Consider the following 15,978-nt stretch of genomic DNA (forward strand, 5'->3'; position numbering starts at 1 on the left):
GAAGAAAAAACTGATCCAGAGGGGCAGTAGATCTGAATGAACTGGTTCAGAGGGGCAGTAGACCTGAATGAACTGGTCCAAAGGGGCAGTAGATCTAAATGACAGAGAAGGTAGACACAGCCATTGTTCCTCAGAAGAACAAACTGGTCCAGAGGGGCAGTAGATCTGAATAAACCGGTCCAGCCAAGATCTGAATGACCGAGAAGGTAGACACAACCATTGTTCCTCAAAAGAACAAACTGGTCCAGAGGGGCAGTTGATTGCAATGACAGAATGAATAGTCTAGATCCATTACCATCTCTGTAGTCACGTGAGGTAAGAGATTTGGGTTGAATTCAAGCTACTACAGGGAGCCAGTGAAGAGTGATCAGCAGAGGGGTGGTTGGGGGATGTCTTCTTTGGCTGATCAAAAAACAGACGTGCCATCGTTTTCTGGATCATCTGCATCATCATCATGCATGCAGGAAAGCCTGTTAGAAGAAGGGTGTCAGTAGTCCATAAAAAGTAGCAAAAAGAGGCCAGGCAGAGGCCACATACAAGGAGAAACTAAGATGGCCTTCAATCATGATACCCAGTTTTCTTGCAGCTGAGTTGGGCTAAATGATGTTGAGCCAATTTAGATGATAATATTATGTCAGTATATGTTGGTAATGGTAAAACAAAGTGTCTTTCTGTTTCTTTCTCTCTTTCTATTGACACTGTGACGCAATCAGTCCAGTTAAAATGCATTTAGTGTTGACTGGTTGTGCATTGACAACAAAAACTGAAATTTAGTGTAATGATGAAAGGGGATGAATTTTGATTTGTGAACAAAAAGTTACTGTAAGTAGGACCATAGTGTTGAGATGCAACCTCAAAGCTGACACCTGTATATTTGTACATTTTGCTTTATAAGTATTTTGTTGCCATTGTGTAACTGTAATCTTAAAGTGTCGTGGCATGAAGTTTATTCACTGCACAGCTCTATATCATGCCACCGTTACGTTAGTGGGTAGAGCTGACTTTTGTGTGGCCCACATATAATTGAACAATTCCATTATGCTGATAAGTGTTTGTAGAACATGTATTATCTGGCATGTCTATCCCACATGCACACATCAGGACTGTTTACAATGACATGCTGCATTTCAGGTCAGAATGTGTGTGTCATTGCACTTGCCGCAGCTGTGCATATGAATCATTAAGAGATTTTTTTGTGCATCACATGACCGCCTGTCCAACAATGTCCTGCTTCACTCTATCCTTTTGTGCGTAGAACCCTGTCCATTCTGGGTTTCCTTTGAGTTTTCACTTTAACATAAATAGAGTCTGTGTGTCTGTGTGTCTGGATCTCATGTCTGTCCACTATCTTAGATGATCACATTAAGAAGCTCATCACCTTGATCAAATAGTTTTGGTCGTAGGACATGATGAAATATTTTTCCAGGAAATGTGCCACTTTTGGACAGTTATCGACTGCATGGATCATTATCAATGAGGTTAATTGTGCTGGATGTTGGAATCATGCATAAACACATCATATGGATGTTAAGCATCATTTGTAGTTGTTAGTTATAGAGGTAGATTCTGATTATTAGTAATGTATCTGTTTATTAACATTATCTTGTTTCATTGCACCACTGGGCAGGTTATCAGAAAACACAGCATCAAAAATGTTTATTAAGAAAGTTCACTCTATCCCCCTTAGACCTTACTACTACTACTACTACTACCACACACATGCACACAGATTCAATGTTTTGTTTTGTTTCCCCTCTGTCTCACAATAACAAGCAGACGTTTACCTGAGATGTTTAAGCAGAATGGTTTATTAGGGCATAGGTAAAGGGGAAAAGGGAAGGTGTTAATGAAGGGAAAAGAAGGGTTGAATGATGGCATGGTGGGAAGGTTACAAGATGGAAGTGATCTGTCTGTTCCACCCCTTCAGTTGTCAAGCTGTTATTGTCCATGAAAGATGTGTTCTTGTCATTTGGTCAATATCCATTTCCCTGCTGATATTAGTCAATAAGTCAAGTCAACACCTCAAGATGGGCAAACATCAAAAGGAGACATTTCAATTACCCTTTTCTGTCTTAGAGTGCATACAAAGCACAATTCCTCCTCTATCCCCCAACCCCCATTTTATCTAAATGAAGTAGCTAGTAAAATAAAAAAAAATGTGCTGTGAGTCACAGTGGGAATGGAATCCATAATTGGTCACAGTTGTCGTTGGTGTGTCCTTTTCCACTGAAAAGTTCTCTGCTGAACATGTATAAATAAATATACAACAGCATCTGTAGGTCTCCACTGAACATATATACATATACAACAGCATTTGTAGGTCTCTGAAACGACTGGGATTTTTGTGAAAAGGAAAAGGTGCTTCTGTATAATGCACTGGATTATGTATATTTCTTAAGAAGGCATTCAAAGCTAAAGGTACTAAAGGAGAGGCCACCCTTTAGTCTTAGTGTTTGCAGGTACTTATATGAGGCACTCTGTCTTGCCTCTGTACGTCTTACTCTGGTATCATAAAATATCCTCTCTCACTCCTTTCTTTATTTCTTCTACCCCACTTATCTAGGGTTTGCAGTATTTTGCCCTGTTCTCAGAGGCTGTAAGGCTGGCTGCCCTGGTGGAGGGCACCACTCAGTCGTCAGGCTGGGGTTTGGGTGAGGGGAGCGGTGGGTGTACGGGCAGGAGGGAGGCTACGGCATGATGAGTGTGTCCGAAAAAACAGAGGTCACAGACTCTGCATCGTGACGCACCTTAGGTTTTATGTGCAGCCGCCCATTCTGCACCTCCCTGACAGGCTCCCGAAACACCACGTGCTTGATATTACTGACCTTACGGCCGGGTCCCTCAGTGGTGGTGGGGGGCGTGGGTGTCAGGATGGATGTCTGCGCACTGCACTCATTGGCCGGGCTGGGAGTGGTGGGGGGCTGCTTACGGCACCAGCAGTGACAGGGTGTCAGGTAAAGGTACATGAGGACAAGAATCAAGGTCACCACGCAGCCCAGCAGGGTGGTGAAGCCGGTATTGAAGGGCTCATACTCCTCGTGCCGCGGCACCACTGTCACATTCACCTCTCGTGTCTCATTGCGCAGATGGTTCAGGGCAATACACCAGTATACTCCAGAATCTTTCACCTGTGCGGAGATGAGTTCCAGACTCCCATTTGCATGCATGTGCAGTGAGCCATTGTTGCCTGGGGGTGCGATGTACTCCTGGTGGGGCGAAACCCAGAAGTATCTCATGTGCTGCCCTTGCAGTGAAGTCTGGCACTCAAGTGTGATTGAATCACCGACGTAGGCCAGCAGGCTGTTGTCTCTCTCTCCCACCTGTGGCATGCGCAGAGTGCAGTTTTCAAAGAAGCGTCTATGCTGGAAGAATCGTACTGAAGCTCTTCGTTCTCCATACAACAGACAGGTGTGGTCTTGGTGGTATTCCCGAGCTGGGGCAAAGCCCCGCTGCTCCCAGTGCAGGAATAGACTGTACATGGAGCACTCACAGATCAGTGTGTTGTTGTGCAGAAAGAGGCCACTCTGCACTGCTATCGGTAAGGCCCAGATGTCCTCCAATGGTAGTTTAGGCATGCGATTGGAGGAGAGGTCCAGTGTGCTCAGGAAAGGGTGGCTGTGCTCCTGTATTGAAAAAAAGGGGAAGTCTGTGAGGAGGTTGTGGCTCAGGTAGGCTTTGCGCAGGTTGCTAAGCCCAGCTAAACTCTCCACTTGGGTGATGCGGTTGTTGAAGAGAAGTAGCTCTTCCATCCCGACCAACTCTTGGAAGTAGTGCAGCTCCACAACTTGTAGGAGGTTGGATGACAGGTCCAGGTGCCTCAGGCTGCTAGCATTTCGGAAGGTTCCTCTTGCCAGCTTTAAAAGTCGGTTGTGGGCCAGTTGTAGTGAATCCAGACGAGGCAGTCCTGCAAAGCTGCCTTCTTCAAGCTGTAACAGTTGATTGTGGTTAAAGTCGACTGTGGCAGCTGTTGAGGGCAGTGTGGCAGGCAGTTGCTTCAAGCCGAGGGAGCTACAGCTGAGGATATCAGAAGCGCACAAACACTCCGAAGGACAGCTGCCTCCAGCCAGTTGCAGTGGAACTGAGCCCAGCAGCAAGGTTATGACCACACCCCAAGCCCACAACATGATGCTTGCAGTATACTGGTAGGAATGTTTTGCAAATTAGACAGAATTTTCTCACAAAAAGAAAATCTACAATGTCTGAACACATCCCAGTGCCTTTTAAGAATCAGATGCCAGTTTCTGGAGAGAGCACCCTGTGTAGCAGTTTGAAGTAGTTGAAAAAGCTTATTCTGCTGGGAGAGCTGCAATGAAGAGAAGAGGAGGACTATGAGAACATAGCCATTCAATTAGCTAATTGATCACATCATTTCAATAATAGGTGCCTTCCACCGGTGCTTTATGAAGATAAGATATCTGAGAAAGAATGGAGAAATTCATCTTTTTATCCTTTAGTTTGAAAGTGTTTTAGAACATGCAAGCAAAATCAATGTTTAAAAAATCAAAAATCAAAAATATTACTTACCAATAGTATGAAAAGATACAGTAGATGTCCCAATTGAGAACAGCATCGGTTGGGCCCTGCATGATATTTCCAGTATGTGACAGTGAGATCCGCTTTTCTTCAGTTGCTTGAAATTAAAACACTTGAAGTGCTGCCTGAGAGTCAGGATGCTTTTCTGAAGTTGGCCTCCCGTGTTTTCTGCAACACCCAGTTTTCTATCTTAACAGTCAAGAATCGAAATGCATTGTCTTTTAATTTTTTTTATGTGTGCCACTTTCCCGTGGTTTTGTTAGTTTGCATATCTGGTAATGCCCTTTGGTCAACGGTAAGGGCTCTGGGCAGAGGATTGTCATCCAAGTGCAGTCACATACATTTACCGGCAGATTGTCAGCTTTTCCCCTTAGCTCGGGACATCCATCCCCCATGTTTCTGCTAAGTGCTCGTCACGATCTCCATCAAAGATCCCAACACTTAAGTTGCATTCTTCTTGGGTGGTGTTATGATGGATCTTCAGAGCTCCCCTTCACATCCAAGTGCAATTGAGTCTGTTTCTCCATCCTTCTTCCCTCTGCTTCTGGTACTTTCCCAACTCAAGGGTGATGCTTTCATTTTCCAATTTGCTCAGAGTCACTCCTTTCTTCTCTCCTTTTTGCCTCTGTTGTCACATGATTGAATTTGCTTTGCAGCTTTACTCAGCTGTGTCCCTCCTTATTGATCTCTCTCTTTCCTCTGTCTTTTCTTTCTCATGTATACATCTCCTCTCTCTCTCTCTCTCTCACCTGCTCTTTCTCTTTCTGCTTTTCTCACACACTCGCTCTTTCTGTTTGTGCTTCTCTCACACTCGCTCTGACATCCTCCTCCCTCTCTGACCCCTCCCTCAGAGCAGTGATTGGTCAGAGCTCAGGGTTGTGGAAGGGAGGGCTTGTGAAAACCTCATGTTTTTCTTGCTCCATCCTTTTGCTCCACGATAGCTTACTCTTCATGCATTTGTTTTGCCTTGACGTACATCAGTGATTTTGTCATGCGCTGATTTGTCAGACATTTTTTCTTGTTGTGCAACATGCCTGTTTCACTGTTGACTGCTAACTATCAGGTTTAGAACCAAGGGGAAATAGAGAGGTAGGGCAAGCCTTTAAGGCAATACAAGGTGGTTGTGAAAATCAAAGTGGTCTCACTCCAACTCTTTTAATTGGGTCCCAGTGACGAATCAAACTATGTAAAAAGTATAGCATTATAGTGATAATGTTTAAAAGATTGGTATTCAAGAAGGTCTTATGATATGAGTGTGTCATCAGTGTATTACATGATGTATATTATTTCTGCTCAGTTAGAATATGTGATGTTCTGTTCATGTGACTATTTTATACAAAAATTAATAAAGGTTTGCCCATATTACTTTTTGTCATGCATTTTTGATGGTGGAGTGTGTATCAATGTTGACTGAATTTTATTTCCCTGTGGACATGATGTCTGATGCCCTGACTGCTGTCATAAAATATTACTTCTGATCTTCTGATCTAGTGCTGAGGGCCATCGCCAAGGGCTGCTATTTTCTCCAGTCTGCACAATGCAAACAATAGCTCACCATCATATATAACTTTCTCAGAAGGCTCTGCTGTCATTTGAAATACCACTGTTACAGTATCATGAATGAAGGGGAAATTACCCATATGAAATGGAGGGTGATTTCAGTGAGGATAGACAGGCTGTAATTCCTCAGACGAAATACACTGTATTTAACCATTTGAAAAAAATAGATCAGTTTTGGCAGTTTCTTCTCACCGCTCCTAAGTTTGCAGCTATACAGCTTGACAGAGTTTTCCTTAAAAAGGGTCTTGGAGCAGTGCTTTGGGGTCATTGTCCGCTTGTAGGATAAATTGGTTCAAGGCAAGTGCTGTCACAGCGTGCAACATGACAATGTAGAATTGAGTTATAGCCCACCACCAAAAATGTTACTCTGTACAAATTTCCCACTTAACATGCACCAATGCACCCCAATCATATCTCTTCCACCAGACTTGACAGGTGGTGTCAAGCACTCCTTCAGCATGGAGTTGTTCTGCATCTGACAATTTTCTTCTGTGTGATCCAAACACCTTAACGCTGTAGTAGGTAACCTGTGTAAAAATAACTTTTTGTCATACAAACAATGGCAGATGGTGGATAATCATGTCAACAATGGCAGATTATCACCCACCAGCAATGAAAAAACTGCCCATCCCTCATTTGCCTACTACAGCTAACATGACAAAGAGAAGTTAGCAGAAGAAGACCATTGAAGAAAAGCAAGCTTAAAACAAAGAATTGGACTGAGCTGAGATAAAACAGGGGTAAACCACAGAAGGCTGTGGCCAGGAACGGAGATAGGACTCGTTTCCAACATTATCAATGTCTATTTATTTATCTCTGGCTGAGATTTAGAGCACTTGCTGCATCATAGTTGTTTCTTTTTTTACGGAGAGATAGTATAATAATGTCCAAAAGTGGCTGAGCGGCCCCGGACTCCAGAATCTTCAGTGTCCAGACTGGGAATGGTGATTGGCAACAAATACACACCTCAGGGCTATTTTAAATGTTTTTGGTCCAATATATTGGCCTAAATAGATTTAGTGACTAAAGAAACATGAAGATGTTCTAGTGCAAAAGCAAGAAAGATCTGTATGTTGAGATGAGAAACATCATTGTTCCTGTTCAGTTGCACAAAAATCTTTTTATCTGCACTGTGCAGATAATTTGGAAGATGACAAACACCATGACAAAGTACATCAAGAGACATGCCATTTACCGAAAAATGGAGGTCGGAAAAAGTTGTTTTCTTCATTTTACTGCTCCTATTTTTAAACATGGAAAGGAAATATCAGGAAAAAATTGTGACAGGATTTTCTTGGCTGTCACCTTGCAGAGTTAGTGTCACTGAGGTGTCACAGGATTCTCTGTTCTGTTCCCTGTTCAATTATTAAAAATGACTCCTGTACCAGTGTAGATTTTCTAAGCATTAAAAAAGTCTTAGGGCCAGTGTTGGACACACACACACACACACACACACACACATATTTTGCTTGCATCAAAGTAGTTTTGAAGACACTGCTTCTAAAGGTGGCATCATCTGGTTACCTTTTCAAGATTGTCTGTTTGTGCTTGAGACTGATGTAAAATCACTCTTGCACATAAGATTAAGCTTAATGATCCCTAAACTATTTTCAGCGTAATTTCACTACTTTGTGGTTCTATCTTGGTCATTAAAAGGGCTAACCATGCCATTTATATGCTGTTACTCTCAGGGCTGCGGCTGGTTTAAATTATTAGGATGAATAACAAATAATTTTGTGTTGTGTTCATTTTTTATACTTATCTCACAAGAGGTTGATGCAAGGGTGAACATCTTCAGAAGAGTCATTGTAAGCAGACTGATAGCAGATATTCCTCTCTTGGATAGACACACTGATATGTTCTGTCCCAGTAAATATCTTGGCACCAGTGAAATTATCTCTTGGCTTCTGCCACTCTCACAGACAGTGGATAGAACAACACTCAAATAGGCTCAGGGAAATACCCAGCCCATCTCTTACTGTCAACTTCATATTCACCTTATTTCAAAATCTGATCTTCTAGATGATTTTCAAAATGTGTTAAGGGATTTTTGGGTTAATTATGATGAATTGATTGTTCTCGAATTTCCTTTACTTATTGGTCTGTTCAGTTATAATCCGGAGTTATTGAGTTGGTGGAGTTAGTGAGAGATATTGGGTTACATTCCAAAAATGTAAATACATATCATATAAAAAGGATGACACTAATACAAATGTTGTCACTGTTTTTCAGAGTCGCAAGGGCAGCATCCGTTCTCCTATCAGACCCCTGTTTTCAGCTTCACTCCATCCAGCACCTGCTTGGGGAGGGGGAAGCCAGTGCAACTGCAACACCAACTGGAACTGGGACTGACCGCAAGCACTTCTCTCTGCATGCCTGTGAGTACACCTCTTTCCTGTGGCCAGGGGGCATCTTGCTGGGCTATACTGCAGGCTCATGTTTTTTATGGGAAGGTGGGGCTCATTTGGGACCTTGGTAGTCATGTCGCTCTAGGAAAACGTAACAAAGCAGAGTTATATTTGAAATGGTAAAAAATAAACTGAAAGTAACGACTTATAACATGTAAGGACTTACAGGACACTGTGGTGCCTATAATAAGATGATAGGAAAGCCAAATTGCTTCAGCACAGCAAAATTCTTAAGACTTGGCCAGCATCATCATATACGCAGTAGACGTCATACAGATAACAAGTAACATTTACCAAAAAATAACATATAACTCTTGTCTGGGAATTCCCTGCCCCTTCACTGCATTTCATTTGCTCAGTTAGTCTGGCCAACTACTCATTAGCGATCCACTTCACTCACGTAATTGGACACGCCTTTAACCAATCAGACCAACGATACTATACAACGATACAACGATCGGTAATAAAGCAAACACATATTTTTTCTGTATGAATTGTTCCAGGGCAAGTTTCTGTTCTGTTTTCAAAGAAAACTTGCCTTATCGAAGTTTTGCGGTACTTCGGTGGCCACCATGTCCAATGTTTAAAAACTCTCCGTGCAGTAGATTTTGTAACGTAGCCGTGGTAAGTTTAAATCCGCCAATGGCGCGCCAGGTAGCCAAAAGCCAGTTTGTGATTGGCTCCAAGGATTCTGGAAATCTTGAAATGAACGGCTATCCAAAGTTGGCCAGACCCAGTGCAGAGGCAAAATCAATTTGGCCGGAAGAAGTGGGGCGGGACTTCCCAGACTAATATAACTCTATAACACTATAACAATAAAACATATAACATATAATATTAACATACAGCAATTTCAAGAACAACATATAACTCTGTAACACTATAACAATAAAACATATAACATATAACATTAACATACATAACATACATTAAAAGTAGAAGAAGGGCTAGCAGCATTTTAAACACAGTTTTGGCTAGTTGCTTGCTACAGAGACAAGTTAAACTAGAATGCGTTTCGTGAACGAACTGCGAGAGTGTGCTTGCTCTGTTGCGGCCATGACAGAGAGAACAAGTGCCTTGGAATTGACCCTTCGCTAAGCCCTGCCCACCTTAACTACTGTTGCTACGCCTGACAAGCTTTCGTACCTGGCATATCAATCTCAATGATAAGTGCCGTTATCTGACGTCCGCAGAGACATAATTACTAATTTCTGGAGTTCAGGGGAGATCTCTGAAAGAACGAGGCAAAAGGGGCTTCAGTATGCTTTTGAGGGATACATACATGATATCTGCGCGAAGACAGACAATGGGGAAATACATATTGAAACCTCCGGCAACCCCCCTGATGCTCCCACGTAGGAACTGACACAGGGAGAGCAGCAATCGGATTGGGGAAGTCGTGTGTCGGCCGTCATTTACAGTATGTAAAAAGCGAGTCTGCATCTTGTCTCTTACCATTTTATTTTACGTTAAAATGTATGCATTCTAAACAAAGAACCGTAATCATTTGCAAGCAATACTGAGATGAGTTAACTATCCGCTAGCTTAATTACATTAGCTTGTCCTCATGTTGGACACTTAACAAAGTGCCAAAATACATTCAACAGTATGTCAAACGCGAACAGTAGATATGTATCTTATAGTCTCATTTTACGTTAAAATATGTGCATTGTGAACAAAGGACCGTAATTATATGCAAGCAATACTGAGATGAGTTAGCTCGCTTGCTAACATTAGCTTGCTTCGGAATCTTCACTTTGCCAAAAGCTTGTCAGGTCCTCCGCGCTTAGTTACCCGTTGCTAAACTACGATTGGGCTGGGGCGGTTTTGGGGTGTGGCTTAGCGAAGGGTCAATTGGGGCAGGTGTCAGTGAAGCACAGCTGCAAGCCAGTTCAAAGACACTATTATGATGTCACAAAGCCACAGAGTCTATGGGGAAAAAAGGTGATGAAAAAGAGGTTTCCTGTTTGACGTTTCGGTGTTTGAACGGCGTCTCTATCTCAATCGGGCGAGGCCTGATGCGTCGCAAGAAAAACACGGCAGAAAGGAGAATAAAGAAAACTTAAGAAGAACAATAGTGTGCTGACCCTACGGGCAAGCACACTAACTATGATCTTTAGACATCTTTATGTATTTATTCATTTGTTTGTTTGTTTATTTATTTAGTTTCGATGTCCAAGGAATTTTATAACCTCAAGTTGTGGCGCATTTTACTAACTTGAGTAACAATTGTAATTTCCCTGTGGCACAGTTTATAGGTCTTAACTCACTTTTGCTAGCCTGACGATGTCATACTCATAATTCTAGTCAGAATATGAGTCTGATACTGAACCATTGGGCTGTGATTATGGGGCGTGTTTCAACGAACCAGGAAAGAAAATGCCTCTTCGCTGAATTGGATACCTAGAACCAATCAGAGCAACGTAGTATTACCATCTGATAGATTAAACTTTTACCTGATCCATCTAGGGTTAGCCCTAACCCTAACCCTGAACATCTTTTCAATCGACAAATGCCTTGATCGCGTTTCTCTGTTCCTCTTTCAAAATGAATGCGCTGTCAATATCTGTTGAGATATGCCTGCTCACGTTACTTAATTAGCACTCAAGGCTAGAAGCTACCATTTGTTTCAATGTTTTTTTTGTCTACGCGTTAGCATAACCTATCAGTAAAGGTCTAGAGTGCTTCAGTTAAGAGCTACTATCCTCGGCAACATTCGTGTTGCACATACACAACTAACCGAGTCAATGTAGACATAAAAAAAGTCGTGTAGATAGCTTAAATCATATCAAATATGTCCCACTAAGCTCGGCGCCATCTTTGTTCGATGTATATTCTATCTATCATCAGGTCATCTGTCCATCAACGTATACGGCCCGCCCTTACAATTTGATTGGTTTAGATTGCTTTTTCAAATTTTCTGAAACGTTTAATCTCTCCCAACTAGCTCAAGTCCAGACTGAATCTCCCAGACCAAAAAAATTGTGGGCGGAGTTCAGGCTGGTATCCAGGCTACACTTTTGCCACTCTTGCACAAAACATTAATAGCGCCAGTCTATTGTTTAGACTGCAAACAATGAATGAATGTATCTGTGAAATCCCAAGTGTACCTACAGTATCATTTTATGAGTTGAGAGCTGGTGACAGGGAATACCAAACTGTCAGATGTTTGTGAATTTATTCTCAAGAATAATTGTATTCTTGTGTCATGAGGAAGTAAATTCTGTATGTTATTTACCTAACGATAATGTCCAGAACCACTTCCCAAATAAATCTATCCTTTATGATTTTCATGAGCTCAGATTTAGTCTGAAGTGTAGTCTTCTAGGTTACAGGTTCTGTGGAAGGATAAACCTTCACCCTTCTTAGCTTTGAGTATTTTTTCGTTCAGGGGCCAAGACAATCAGACTGAAACATAACCCTCTTTCATGTGTTTAAGCATGAATATTTTATTGGGAAGCCTCACTTACAACCACGAAGGGTATATTGTAGCTGAAAAGAGCTTCTGTAAACATAACACAAGGTCCTTCAATCCCCAATGAAAAGACATACACAGAGAAGCTTTTGGATGCATGTTGTCTTTCCTCTTTTTCTCTTCTTCTCACACCTTAACAATGGCTCTCCAACAGACAAACACACAGACATAAACACACACACACAGTAAATGGATTCTAGAAAGTTCTATGTCGTTTCTTTATGCTCCTTGTCGCTTCTCCTTTCTTCCTTTCTTTCTTTCTTTCTTATCTTTCTTTCTCAAATTACAAATTACAGCAAAACAGTGCTTGTAATGGGATAGAAAAATCAATGACGTGATACCAGAACCTCTGACTTATTTATATATCAGACCATGTCCTTCTGCTGCAGTGTCTCAGCCACCTCTTCTTCCAGAAGATGCTAGAATGCAGTATTCTTATAGTGCTCTCCCCCATGCTTGTTTAATGCAGTAATCTGATAACATTTTTAATCCCCCATGTTATTTAATGAAGTTCCGGTAGGATTGATATACAGAAGTTGTGTATTGTGCAAGGAATCCCGGAGGACCATGACCATTCAGATAGACAAAAATAATGTACCTCAAACTGCCACCATCTAAGATACCCCATTCTATATAACCATACCATGTTTCCTAAACTGACATTTATTCATCTCTGGATATAATGTCCAAGTTTGTGTCCCTAAAACATGTTTGTAGAATTACTTTTGCCACGTATTGAGTCTTTTTTATACAGTGACAGCAAAAACTACTGTTGCTAGATCTAAATGGATGGTTGCTATGGGTAAAGCCCCTACGTTCCATACACCTGATTATGGACATCTTTTTAGCTTTCTGTTCAGCCTTGAGTAGGTTACTCATTATAGCTCTGCCCCTGCTCTGTATGCCTTTGTACCCATAGAGAGGCCTGGCAATTACTGAGTTAACACTGGGGTTAGGCTGACATGCAATTAAAAATCAACCCCCATCACATTTGGACAGCAGCCAAAGGTTGGCATAACTATGGTATACATGGTGCTAGCCACAAATGTTTTCTATATAGGAGAAGCCTAGATGAAAAGTTTTTTTTCCATGGAGTCTTAGGGACCTGCAAAGCATTCATCAGTCTACCAGAATCCACATGAAATATCACACTGAACCTCAAAAACACAGAAGTGCTATTCTAAAAATTCAGTGATAAAAAATAATGTGTGCTGAGGAGCTTTTGACCTGTGGGATAAAGTATGGCTGGGGTACACATGGCAAAACGTGTCCTCTTTGTGGAGGAGGGGATACATTCCGGCTTCTCTGTTCCTATGTGGACCAAAGATCTCCATGGTCCCAAGGTTTAAGCCACGTTTACACTAACCCTAAATTGACTGAAACCAGAGTAATTTTTGGATCCGGTACTTTTTTGTATCACGTGATCCCAGAGCCCTGTCAGAAAAATTTGCATTTACATGAACGGAGTGGATCAGATTGAATCTGCTGTAGTATATCTCCCAGGCCTGTTGGTGGCGCTGTAACGGGGGTTCAGATAACTGAAAAAAATGGAGAAGAAGACATGGAGCATGCATATAAAGTGACAAAAGACAAGAGTAGAGATCCAACTAGCAACGTATAGCCTAGCTGCATAGCCTACATTTAATCTGCATAGTAACACATTATAATAAAATCAGTGGGCAGAGCAGATTGAAGGTTAAGCGAAAAATAATTATATTTTGTATTGAGCACGAGAAACCACAATGCGAATGGTGTGGATCCTGGATGTTTCATGGTTTACAACTGCTTCCAATTTCATGGCAATTTCATCACTAACAACAAATGTAGGCTATTGTTGAGGGCTTTGACCTTCACGTGCTTACCTCTGAAATAACGTTAACGCTAATTAGTAGGTTACGCAAGCAGCTATCGTTGTCTGACAGGACTACAGCTAACGTAACATTCATCTTACTGGTGCTCAGCCATCAATGCTGATATAATAATGAAAAAGGCTTCTGAAACGTAGACATCAAATGCACACACACATGTGGCACTTGGTGGATGTTAAATTCAGACCTTGAGGGTAGCCTACCTATACAGTGGGGAAAATAAGTATTTGAAGCCCTACTGATTTCCCAAGTTTGGCCACTTGCAAAGAAATGTGTGATCTAGAATTGTATTGGTAGGTGTATTTTAACAGTGAGAAACAGAATATCAACAAAACAATTCAGAAAACTGCATTTTATAACATTTATGATTTTATTTGCATTAGATGCAAAAAATAAGTATTTGAACCCCCAAGCAAACAGCAAGAATGCTGGCTCACAATGACCAGTTATGTGCCCAAGAAGCACACAGTTTAGTCCTCATTAGGTCTAACAAGGTACACCTGATCTCAACAGGTGACGTTTATAAAAGAAACCTGTCCAAAGAATCATACTTTACACCTTTAACCTCACCACCATGGGCAAGACCAAAGAGTTGTCCAAGGACGTCAGAGATAACATTGTAGACCTGCACAAGGCTTGAATGGGCTACAAAACCACCGGCAAGCAGCTTGGTGAGAAGCAGACAACTATTGGTGCTCCATGCAAGATATCCCCTCGTGCGGTATCAGTGATCATTCGAAAGGTGCAGAATAACCCCAGAACTACACAGGGGGAGCTTGTGAATGATCTCAAGGCAGCTGGGACCACAGTCACCAAGAAAACCATTGGCAACACACCACGCCGTAATTTTTTGAAGTACTGCAGCACTCGCAAGGTCCCCCTGCTCAAGGAAGCGCATGTACAGGGCCATCTGAGGTTTGCCATTGCACACTTGAATGATTCTAAGGAGGATTGGGAGACAGAATGTGGTCATATGATACCAAAATCAAGCTCTTTGGCATCAACTCGACTTGCCGTGTTTGACAGGGGGGGATGCTGAATATGACCCCAAGAGTACATCATACCCACCATCAAGCATGGAGGTGGAAACATTATGCTTTGGGGCTGTTTCTCTGCCAAGGAATATTGGGCTTGAACCTCATTCCCTCATTCCCTCCCATTGAAAACGCAACCTTAAAGATTTGGAGAGGATCTGCAAAGAGGAGTGGACCAAAATCGCTCCTGAGATGTGTGTAAACCTGGAGACCAACTACAAGAAACGTCTGACGTCTGTGCTTGCCAACAAGGGTTATTCCACCAAGTACTAAGTCATTTTTGTCAGTCAGTTTTGCTAGGGGTTCAAATACTTATTTTTTGCATCAAATGCAAATAAAGTCATAAATGTTATAAAATGCATTTTTCTGGATTTTTTTGTTGATATTCTGTTTCTCACTGTTAATATACACCTACCATTACAATTATAGATCACACATTTCTTTGCAAGTGACCAAACTTGTGAAATCGCCAGGGGTTCAAATACTTATTTTCCCCACTGTATCATTTGTCTTGGTAGCCTATTGACCGTTTGCACATCCACACAATCCACAACCGGCACCTTTCCTGCTGTGTTTTGGGTTTTGGAAATGCGGAAAAAAAAAAAAAAATTACAAGTCCCGTAGGAACCCGTTTCACAATGCTGCTCAGACCTCAAAGTTGTCGGACCCTCTTCTTGTAGTAGCGGTTGATAAGGTAGGATTGGACAAGCTAATTTTAGGGAGTAGTTTCAGGAACGGTCAATTGGGATATGCATGCATAAGTAGCATACTGATATAGTAAATAAACTAATAATTCATAACTATTGTAAAGTTTCAACTTACGAAGTTCGTGGGACAATTCTGGCATTCGTGAAAGTTTTCTCATCTGGGAATCGTACATCTTACATTGTTAGTATCTGTTTTGAAACTTCCATCTGTGATAAAAAATCTTTTCACGTCAGATTTGCTCATATAGGCTATTGCTGACACTTTTAAAAACCAGTTTTGAAACAATGGTGTGATGCAAATAGATTAAACAGTAATAGATTAAAGTGTGGCTTGTTAATGTCATCCCTTTCCTAACAACATCGATTTAGATAGATAGATAGATAAACTTGTTT

At 41.6% G+C, this 15,978-nt stretch overlaps 2 protein-coding genes across 3 annotated transcripts in view; one reads left to right on the forward strand and one right to left on the reverse strand.

Annotated features, from left to right (window-relative positions):
* rnf123 (ring finger protein 123) overlaps window positions 1-15,978 on the forward strand; it is a 95,341-nt gene that overhangs the window by 59,052 nt on the left and 20,311 nt on the right. For both annotated transcript variants that reach the window (XM_080845726.1, XM_080845727.1), the window contains exon 37: window positions 8,326-8,471. In XM_080845726.1, the coding sequence (XP_080701852.1) occupies window positions 8,326-8,471 (146 nt within the window). The remainder of the gene's footprint in view (window positions 1-8,325; window positions 8,472-15,978) is intronic.
* amigo3 (adhesion molecule with Ig-like domain 3) lies at window positions 2,688-4,124 on the reverse strand (the record flags this gene model as incomplete). The annotated part of the gene is made up of 1 exon (XM_080846674.1): window positions 2,688-4,124. One exon carries the CDS (start codon window positions 4,122-4,124, stop codon window positions 2,688-2,690), a length of 1,437 nt encoding a protein of 478 aa, XP_080702800.1.

The sequence above is a fragment of the Sprattus sprattus genome (genome assembly GCF_963457725.1).
Source record: "Sprattus sprattus genome assembly, chromosome: 10".
NCBI lineage: Eukaryota > Metazoa > Chordata > Actinopteri > Clupeiformes > Clupeidae > Sprattus > Sprattus sprattus.